Source organism: Homalodisca vitripennis, chromosome 1 (assembly GCF_021130785.1).
Source record: "Homalodisca vitripennis isolate AUS2020 chromosome 1, UT_GWSS_2.1, whole genome shotgun sequence".
In the NCBI taxonomy this organism is placed as follows: domain Eukaryota; kingdom Metazoa; phylum Arthropoda; class Insecta; order Hemiptera; family Cicadellidae; genus Homalodisca; species Homalodisca vitripennis.
The window spans coordinates 103,519,744-103,531,151 of record NC_060207.1 but is presented as its reverse complement, the minus strand read 5'-3'; the positions used below and the strand labels follow the sequence as shown (position 1 = coordinate 103,531,151).

General features: G+C 31.7%; 1 protein-coding gene across 1 annotated transcript in view; it reads left to right on the top strand.

Moving 5' to 3' along the window:
- Nucleotides 1-277: 277 nt before the first annotated feature.
- Nucleotides 278-11,408, top strand: part of LOC124368267 (transcriptional regulator ERG homolog) — an 86,808-nt gene continuing 75,677 nt past the window's right edge. The window contains exon 1 of the mRNA XM_046825543.1: nt 278-424. Within this exon, the coding sequence (XP_046681499.1) occupies nt 352-424 (73 nt within the window). The 5' untranslated portion in view covers nt 278-351. The remainder of the gene's footprint in view (nt 425-11,408) is intronic.

The window sequence follows — 11,408 nt, the reverse complement described above, 5'->3', positions numbered from 1 at the left end:
TTCACAAAGTACAGGATGATTAAGGGGCACCACACAGAATAAGGATTGTTTTATATTTAATATCTCGAGCCAAACACTGATCAGTCTTAGAATATCTGTTTCGGAGGTGCCTCCGGGCTAGGGGTGGGTGTCTTGAGTGAGGAGAGGAAGGGGGAAACCGGACCAGCTGATTGGCTGCCATTGATTTTCCAGCAGAGCTGGCCCCGCCCCTCGGGGGTGGCTGTTATCACCGCCCGCGCCGCCGCCGCCGCCACCGTCAGATAGTGGTCGTCCGTGTATAGCGTGTAGTGTCGTGTGTAGTGGCAAGACTGCAGCATGTGTAGTGTGACATAGATCAGCTGTTGGCACACCATGCTCGACATCAAGACCTCAGCAGACTATCTGAGCCGCACCTCCACCTTCACCAACTTCTCCATGCTCTTCGGTTAGTAGTGATAACTGCCATCGACGTCTTCCAAAGCGAGTCTAGAGTTAATAAAACTGTCAACACCTAATGTCTGAAGTAAAGAGAGTTCATTACGTTGTAATCCTCAGTCGTCAACGTGAGATACTCGTTCAAGCATTTCAATAACATTATTTCAAGCATCTTTGTAAATAGCTTACTTCATTTCTGCTAGAGATTTAATCCTTGATCACATTTGAACTCACATTATTATTGCTGTGACACCTTGTTTATTTTTTATTAATACTGCAATTCACCTCTGGCAAAATAATAAAATAAAAATTAGAATTATCATTAACTGCAACTTATATTATAACCGTATTGTTCATTGATATTAAAATAGTTAGCCAAAATCCCTTTAAACTTGCATGACAAAATCAAATTATTGTAATGTTATAAACACTTTTAGAAATATAATATAAATAATAAATTGGGATTTTCATTCATCGTGCATTATGCAGATATATATGTAGAAATCAATGTAAGGTTTTACATGCATAAGCAAAGACATAAACAAAAGAGCATCGTTTCCACGTCAAAAACTCAATTTAATTTAATTTAATTTAACAAACCAATAGATAGCGTACTTATTATAACTTAATAGGTTAATGATAGTACGACAATACAATTTTGTTGTCATCAGAATAAATAAAATTATCTTTTTCACACCAGGATGGTGATGCAAGCACGGATATAACCATGCAAGTTAGATAACCGTGGTCTTCTATAACTCGATGGACTCGATAGAAAAAAACTACTTGACGCTTCCACTGAACTCCGACCTAAAACGTGCTTTTAACTCAAGAATTAACTCGTTTATTGTTCTAAACGATTTCGCTGTTCGCATTAGAGCAATCATCCCCCTCCTCGTGGTTTGTATTCAGTACAAAGTTCAAACTTTATAAAAATATAGCAGGTTTTAAATGTTCATTACGTTTTCGCTAATACTTTTACCGCCCCTTCATTAAATAAAATAATACATTTCATTTTCTTGTTAGAAAATGAATAAGTATTTCACAATACGTTTTAGTGTTATCTTAATGGATAAAAAACTAATTTATGTAAATCCCACAACAAAAAATAGACATAAAATTCTATATTTTATTGCCATTTTAATCCTTCAAAACTACGGAGCTTTCGCCGATTAAACACGATGGAGGATATCGCGTGCTTCATGTTTTAATCTTTAGGTTTTAAGAATGTTTTTGAAATATTAACGTAATGAGAGCAATCTCTCTTTCGAATATAATTTATTTTATATAGATTTTTAATCAAAAGTAAGTTTATTGTTTTGTTACAGTTCTAATAATTCCGACGTTTAAAACTAATGTTCTGGTCTAACATATTGAATTCTAGTCCAAAATTGAATTAATTAATGCATTAATTATATTTTAATTTAAAATTTCATTAACTGTCAAACCAGATTACATAATTCATATATTACATAAACATAACATTATTGTATGTTTAAATTTATTTATTATTTTAATTCGTTGATATTTTTATGGTCTATTGCAACTGAAATTACTCTTACTCAAAAATCAAAGAGTTTCAAGAAATATTATTAATTTTGTGAATACATGATGTGCATTTTGATTGTTTTAATGATAAACTAGTATGAACTCATAACTAAATATGCATATTTATCAGTAGAATGTATTTGTCAATTTTATATCCATAGTGAAATTAAGAAATCCCATATAAAAATTGCATATGAATAAGTCGGAAACAATTCATTAGCAGCATAATATCCATTCAGAGAAAGAATTTATTTCAATTCTAATTTATATATACAGATATCCATAAAAAACGTGGTCGTTAACAGAATAATATTACGGTTGCAAAAAGTTATAGTAACGAGGTTTGGGTCTAGTTAGTACTTAGGAATAATTCTGCACTCATTTCTAGTTGCTTATCTACATTTCTATTCTAATAGTAATAATCTGCAGATTACAATTTAACAAAATAATCTTGTTTTGAAACTCCAAAACAAATTATTTTACCAAAATCTATATATATATAAATGAAACTGTTCGTGTGTAACAGCATCACTCACAAACGGCTGGACGGATTCGCCTAATTTTTTTTTTAATTTGTTCGTCTTGATCTGTAGAAGGTTATAGGATACTTTTTATCCCTTTCCCGATTCAGGATTCCGCCCCACTGGTTACAGAAATACCCGTAAGAAATGCATTGCAGCAAACATATGTTATTAAGTGAAAGAGTCTTTTCAAATTTTTAATCAGCTGTTCTTTGTAAACATATATAATGCGACAAAAAATGAAACACTATTTGAAGGCGCTAAGTTATGATGTATAATTGTCTAAACTAAATTTTTGGTTGAACTTAAAGGTTGAGTGGTAGACCACTTTGTAATAAAATACATTATGCATGTACAATACATTTTTTACATATTTTCTTGATCGTGACATCAAGGTAAAATCTACATCGGGGTTGGAAATATAATTTACTTCAACCAGAAATGCTCATACGCGGGCAAAACTTACGAAAAGCGTGCGAAGCCGCGGGAAACAGCTAGTATTGCTTAAAAATGGATTTCTAAAATAGATATAATTTCATTTAGCTAACGTTTGACTAAAACCATTTGTTATATACGTATTATATAATATATATTGTTTAAGCAAGCTTTCTGTCTTTTACAAGAAAGAAACACTAACTATAAGTTAAGAAGTTTGAGCGATGAAAGAAATAAAGCTAAAACTGTATAATAAAACTATAATTTTCAGTCGTTATTTTTTCATTCATCTATTGGCCGATTGTAACTGAAACTTTTTCTGCAGGTAGGTTGGAAAATTTGGATACGTTTATTTCTTCTAAACGTATAACTAGTGATAACAAACGCTCTAATTATGCTACATGCTCGGAAATGTCGGAAAATAAAGAAAATCCATGGAAAACGTTCCCCTGCACAGTAAGATGGATTTTCAGGACCTTCTTCTCCTTCATAAAGGCCTTCCAGTTTCCTCTTCTGGCTGGACATTTCTTGAGTGCCTGATCTTCTTCTGGAGCTCGAGAGCAGCTCTTTCTTCCTACCCCGTGCGTTCTTTGTCGAGCCGCTTCATCGCCAGCACAATTTTTCATCCAGCTTCCAAACTTTTACCACAACTTTTACCTTGGAAATGTATTCTTCACTGTAGGAAGAAACAGCTTCATACACTCCAAACTCAAAGACAAGAAGTGTCACAAAGTTCGTTTTGGTGTACCAGCCCAAACCACATTATTCAATGACTCGATGGTATTTTAGGTCTTTCCCATCAAACATTTTTCTAAAAGTAGAGGAACAGCCAAAAATAGGCTTGATTACTAAGATAACAACCTTATATGTGGAAGTGATTTTTATGGTCATATTCATAATTTTCCATTTCATATTTTTGGAATTTACTCCAGGTATTGGCGTCTTAAGGGTAGAGTAGGCTACGTAGGTTATATTGCTTGCTGCATGTTTGGCACTTTAGGTATTTCTCCTAACAGCTAAACCACTTTTTAATCCTTTTACCAATTAAACCTTTAAGGGGTTTGCCATCACTCAAAGTTTCATGTTTTAGTTTGAAAAGTCCTGTCCCCATACGTTTTTGAATATGGCATATCGTACATTCCAGTTTGTCTATCCACAAAGAAATACCATAGACGTATATAAAATTACCAATAGGTATGTACTGTATAAACTACTGTAAGTTTGTTTTGCAAAATTCTGTCAGAAGATGTTTGTAAACCTATTTTAACTAATCTTTTAACCTTTCATTGGGTTCAGAAACTTCAGAAGAGAAATAAACAATCAAAAAATATAATTTGAAACAAAAATATTTTCCAGATTTTGTGCCCCCTTAATTAAAATATGAAAAGTTTAGGAGTGCAACTATACATTGTCAAATCTCGCTCATATACTAGTGGTGTATTATTAGGGCTGGGGGTAGTTTCGCATGATAAGGCAATATTAATGCTAAATCTGGTATACGAAGACTACTGAAATAACAAATAATGTTTTAGCAAATATAATACTAAAGATCTTATCGTTATCAGATATTTTTTACTTTTTTGAACTTCACAAGCCCATGTATCCATTCAATATATAAGAACTGTATATATAACTATATTCAATTGTTTGAGCTGAAGCTATGAGTTTTAGTCATAATTCTTCGTTCATAATCAATTATAAAATTTAATGAAAATGTCACCGTCTTCGCAAACGTATATATTATCAGAAACGTTACACTATTCTTGTAACTGAAGTTGTGTGTAATTAAAGAATATACTTACAGAACATATTCACTCAATCTACAATATAGATTACAAACAAATACATAACACCTGTTAAAATAATCTTTATCAAATTTAATGAGATTTGGCACTCGTCTATCTATGATAAATCGTAAACATACTATCGTGATTGTTCGCATAAATGAACGTTTGTTTCGTTTAACGTCTAAACTTTTTAATGAGTTCGAATACGTACTGGTATTTAAATTGTAGTTTATACCATTTAAAATGGTACTATGCCCACCTTCTTATAAGGAGAGAAGTGGGCGCAAATCACATATACCACACAATCCTAAATTACTTAAATTGTCATAAAAGAAGAATGCCCAGTATAATTAATATTTCTTCTATATTTACCATACCTAAAAGAGTGACCTATTAAATTTTATTTTGGTACATTTTCTACACGATTATAAAACAAATTATAAAACTAGACTACTGTAACCTTCGACGGATTTCTTTGTGAACATCCGTACATTGTGAAAATTTGTACTTTGAAATTCAAGTCAAAAAGGTATCACATAATATAAATAGCAGAACATAAAAGTATATTATGAACTATATAAATGGGATTTTTAAATAAAAATAAGCGTATAATATTTCTGTTTTTAAAGTAGCTACACGCAAGTTTTCTTACTGAATACGGAAATCTTACGGAATCTTACTTATGTTTTATTTTGACTTATTTGGTGATTTAAATATGCTTTAACATTGTCCAAAGGTTTCATGTACTCTAAAACGAATAGACATGTGCCTAATGTGATTCAATTTTAAATACTAAATACATTGAATTATTGAAATTTCGGTCAAGCCGTTTTGACCTAATCTGAGTAATTGAAAGATTTTCGGTCCGCTTGAGAAACGGGTAGCAGTTACTTTATTTTTAATTTTGGTATTTTCTGATTAGTTTATTTCTTTTTATTAATTAAAAATATCTGGTAGTATGATAATTTACACAATTCGTTAAACTAAGAAATTGTAATGGCATTACTATGGTATTACTATTATTTATTAATGGTATTACAAATGGTATTTATGATAAACAAATCCCAAAATTTATGTTTGAAATACATATTAGAACCCAAAATTAGAACAAAATGAATGAGAATATTTTTTATTTAACAACTGTTTACCCTAAATGTATAATAAATTAGGGTAAATTACTTTCCTCCAGAATATTAACTGAGAATAAATCCCGAAATATTTTGCATTCAATTAAGCTGTAGTTTATTAAAATAGCTTTTACTGTAGCAAACTGAATCTTTGACTATAGCAAAGTTTAATACATTACCTTTCCTACAGAGCCAACTGGAAAGATGTTTCAAATAAAGAAATAAAAATTAATTCGCGATTTATAATTTTTAAATGTAGTCTACGCTGGGACGCTCATGCGGAGCACTCATTTTATAATTACAAGGGGATTAATCAATCGTACTGTTATTGAACCAGATAACAGAGTATTGCTGCCATCGCTATAATAGCTATAATGTATGATCAAAAGATTAAATTTAGTATTATTTAATATCATATCGAATTTTGCTAACTAACGTTGGAGGCCATAGAAGAAGATACGGTACGCGTTCCTTAGACTCAAACGCTTGATATAACGGAAGTCGCACATCGATTGACTGGTGTAGACCTGCGTATCTGGATCAGCATGCGTGTACGTGTAAAGCCTACCTACCTACATATACCATACCTTCTTTCAGTTCCGAATAATATGCTCTTTCTCTTTCTCTATCTATCTCTAATTCTAAGTAGGATTTTCACGATTCAATTCACATTTTCAAAATACGGTAATAGTTTTTTGTTTACTTTGTATACTACTAAAAAATCTATAACTCATTTCTGCCTCGATATCTGTTGTGGACAGACATACAGACAGATAATCCAACAAAAAGGAAGTTGACGTGAAAATTACGTATAATAAAACTCATGAAATATCGTGACTCGTGTAGAAATGAAGTCATTCTACATATGAAATCTTGTCCGACGTATGTCGCCACATAACATATTCAGATTTTTGTTAATTAAATATGGTTTCATGTCAGTGTTTAAATAATAACAGTCTACGTACCAAGTCACTATAAAGTGACCTTGTATGTGTTGGAATACGTTACATGTGTTAATACGTATGCTACATTTTTGAAACTCTTATGAGTGTATTGAGAATGTATACAAATTTATTTTTTCTGCTATTTTCTTCTTACCATCATGGTTACCCAAAAGAATAATGCAAAAAGATTCACTAAATTTCTAGGCAGTCTGTTTTAGAGATATCGTACGGACAGACAGACAGATAGACATACACATTGACTGACAGAAATGAAATCTTTCCATCCCCACGAGTGATAGGCTTCACCAAAGCTCAGTCAGTAAATTGATTTCCTGTCTTGTATATTAAATCCTTTCAATTCAGTTTCAATTTATTCAAGCATTAACTGTAATTCACATTACTTAATTTAATGTAATGTACTTACCTTTCCTTTACAAGGAAAGATAAACTTAACAGGCACAATACCAATTGTGTAAACACGTTATCTGTCAATGTGCTTTACAACAAGTTAATTAAATTAGTCTACAAAATTCTTCAATTGATTTACTTGTTATTTGAGCCAACGCTCTCACACCTTTGCGATAGTTTACCTGTTTCGACTTCGGTTCATCTCTTCAGCTAAAAATGTTATATGCAGATGCAGCAAACTCCCGCTGCAACACACACACACACACACACACACACACACACACACACACACACACACACACACACACACACACACACACACACACACACACACACACACATCAGGGCAGTATGCGGTTAGTAAACTATAACATTACATTTGCCAAAATACAGCATTCTGTAAATCTCAGACTCTTTGTCATGATCCAAGTCACTCAGAAATCTATTACCTTCTTGGGATCGGAAATTTCGTGACAATCTTGGCAGTCTTTTGAGCTATCAGAATTGTCAAATCGAGAGGCACTTTAATATACTTTAAAGAGCTTATACCGTCAAACCTTGCCTAGTTTATATATTCTGGGAACAGTAATAAGTACAAAATTAAAATTTGAATTATTCAAGGGAGGAGGTTATCAACACAATACTCGAAATAATCACATTTTAAGACCAACGACTCAGATTAAAGTTATTTAAAAACCTTACGTCACAAGCGAGAGTCAGATTCTTCAAAAAATTCCATGATTATATAAAATTAAGATTCAATCAAAAGAAAATTAAGACTTTTTATTTTTAGTATATTAGCATTTTACAGAGGGAACGTATTTATAGAACATACTCTGTAGTATCAAACTAATCTTCTGAGTTGCAACTGGAGTTGTTACTCTAGTTGCTTTAGACGTGTACTTCGGGCATTTATAGAACACTAAATGTAAATTTATAATAAATCTCCTAAATTGTTAAATGATTAGGATATCTCTAAGGATATTAATGCTTTAATACAACTTTAATTATTCATGAGTCTACACGTTGTGAAAACCTGATACAAGTTTTAAAAAACTTTGTTGTAGACAATTTGTTGCACGACTTAATGTTGTTGTACTCGTATACTCGCATCAACAATACTGGTTATTACTACTATTATTGTCTACTGAACATAACATTGACTTTATATTTGTAATAATAATATAACATAGTTAAATAGATTACCCAGCACACCATAACAAAAGAATCGAGGGCAAAAGATTATTTTTCGCTGTTGTAATAAACTTTCTCTCTAGATGTAGTATATGTGGTCGTGAACAGACGACCACTGAGCGATCTTGCCCGTGCAAGCAACCCGCCTGCTCGGGCGTTTGTGGTGGTTCGGAAATCTCATTTAATCCGTTGGTCCACATGTTAAGGGAGAGAGGGCTTCTTAGCCTTAACTTTGCCTGGTAAAATAAGACATCCTTTACTTTACTTCTTTAATCCCTAATAAACCCTAGAGAAATGATACAATACAATTTAATTTTATAATTTTCTTTCTTCAAGAAATACGTCTGAAACAATAAGACCACAAAACTAAAAAACATTTCACCCGAAAACTGATTGCTCCAAACGTTTCCCACCCAGTCAAATACAGAATGAGAAATACTCCAGATTTTAAAAATATGACATTATTTTTCATTAGCTTGATTTAATTTTTGTAATAGAATATCTCAAAAACTATTTAAAATTTAGTCTTCTATTTTGCATTCAAACCTTGATTGTTTAAACTTCTAATTAAGAGCAGTCCCCTAGAGGTAGCAGTAGCTTTTCAAAAATGTTAATGCCCTAAAAGGAAGAATATATATTTCTACAAACATAAACTCTTTTTATCACTCTATACGCGTAATAAGTCAATTATTACTTAGAATTAGAATATACCAAAATAATAGAGAGACTAAACCAAATTTCACTTCATATTTCATGTTTACTGATATATTGTTTTAATCTAATTTATTTTTAGCTAGACGTTGCCATACATTTATAAAAATCGCGTACATAAAAGTTTGAAATCTCTCTAGCAGTAAATGATAGTAATAAAATAAACGTCCTTTAAGCGATTTTCAACACTACAGTGTTATTTTTCAAAATAACTTAAGTCATATATTTTCAAAGTCAAGGCTATATATATATATATATATATAATTGTTTATTGAAATTAAATTAGGCTATTGTCACTTATACAAATTTAATAAATGTAAACAAGTCATTTGACAGGTATTTGGTCTTCCGATCATATGTTAGTTTGGTTATTTAAACGCATATGTGACAGATACGGCCAAATACAAGTCGTAAAAAGTAAGGGCTTTGTGGTGTAATGGTTCACCCGGCAAGTGAGAGATCCGGGTTCGAGTCCCAGGATATACATATGCACAGAGTAATACAGAAAATAAAACAAGCAAAATAGCTTACATTAAAAGAAAACAACGATTTATGTGTATAACGCAAGTTAGTCTATCATTGTTTTCGAACGAGGTTTATACGCCTCAACACTATGAGCAACGCAGTGTACTCGGAGTAGGAGCGATTGGATCACAGCTGATTATACTAACCGTGTGGTAATGAACAGCTGATATGCATGAGGACAGGTGGATGACGTCATCCACTCAGTAACGAACAGCTGGTCGCATTTAGTTATTCGACCATTTTTATTAACGTCGCTTCAGTTATTAGAATCGCATTTTACGCAATATTTTCATGCAAGCTGATGCGATTGGAGTGTATTAAATTATTTGATTTCTGTCTGTCAAACCAATATCCAGCTTTATCAATTTAGTGTTTTTTATTTGGTGCTCAACCTGATTGTAATATTACTTTTTTAATGAAAAATATATAAAAGTTATTTTTATAAATACTGCGAATTTATGTTATTATAGTAATGTGAAAAAGTCCTACAAATTAGGGGGCCGCGGTTTACATTACGTTTATTACCTTCAAGGTAATATTTTGACGTGACAACGTCTTAAATTAGGTTGCGGCTCGGAGTCACTCATGAAAAAGTGTAACGCCCGGTAACGTTACGATGCCCGTCCAGTGGGTCCGCCGCACGGGATAAAGCAGATAACTGTGGGTCCGCCGCACGGGATAAAGCAGATAACTATGTTTATTCGTGAAAATGTGGAGTGCTTAGATTCGTCATTTACAACAACTACAACAATAAAGGTAAATAATTGTACACTGATATTTCATTATCGTAAACTATGATTGATTGATTAATTGTTAGATTGACACAAAAGTTGAGAAACTGAGTTTATAGGTTATGTCATACTATTGACAAATGTTGATAGTGTTAAGTAAATTATTAGTTTAAATCACTCTGCAATCTATCGTAATTCAGTCGATTGAGAAGAAACAGTGCGTATTGCTAGTCAAACATTTAAAATAACAAATTATAACCTCTAACCTGTCATAACAGTGCGACCAAACAAACGAACTAAACCGACCAATCACCACGCACGGAGTTAGAATTTAACTGTGTTTAGCAAGCATTTCAAATTCCAATTTTAGTAAATGTTTTATTCAACTTTACCATTTACAATAACAAATTTTAATTAATTTCAAATTATGTACAATGTTTTAATAAACAAAATATATTTCTATAGTTAAAATTTGTGCAATTCTTATTTTCATTCAATTCCTTGTTCCTATTGTGCAATTTAATAATATTCATATCAATAAATATTCTACCGAGAAAAAGACGTTGTCACGTAAAATCTTCGCCCGTAAAACCGACTTTACAGGCAACCATAATTTTTTTTGTTGAAAAGTAAATTATTTTATAAAATGATTGGCTCCTAGCTTAATAGTAGTTTAGTTAAATAAAATTACTAAAATTAGTTCTACTAGACTCAAATTGTTGTGTTAGGTGGAAAATGTTTAAAAATTAAAATCAAAATGTTTAACATGTAATTAAGATGTAGACATAATTTATGAAATATTCTTTTATTTATGAATCCTTTTTTAAACACATTTAATACTTTAACACGTTGTTTTAGTTTTTCAAATACTGACGGTAACAGATAAACAACTTCAGAGCGGTCACAGATACTGGGTTTTCAAAACAGCTTCATATAATGAATAGAATAGGTTTAATCAACTTCTCATTACATCTTGATCATTAACATTTTAATAATTGATATATTAATAAACAGTCCATTTATTATAAGATTCGTGGACCTCTTTATTACTCTAAACAAAATT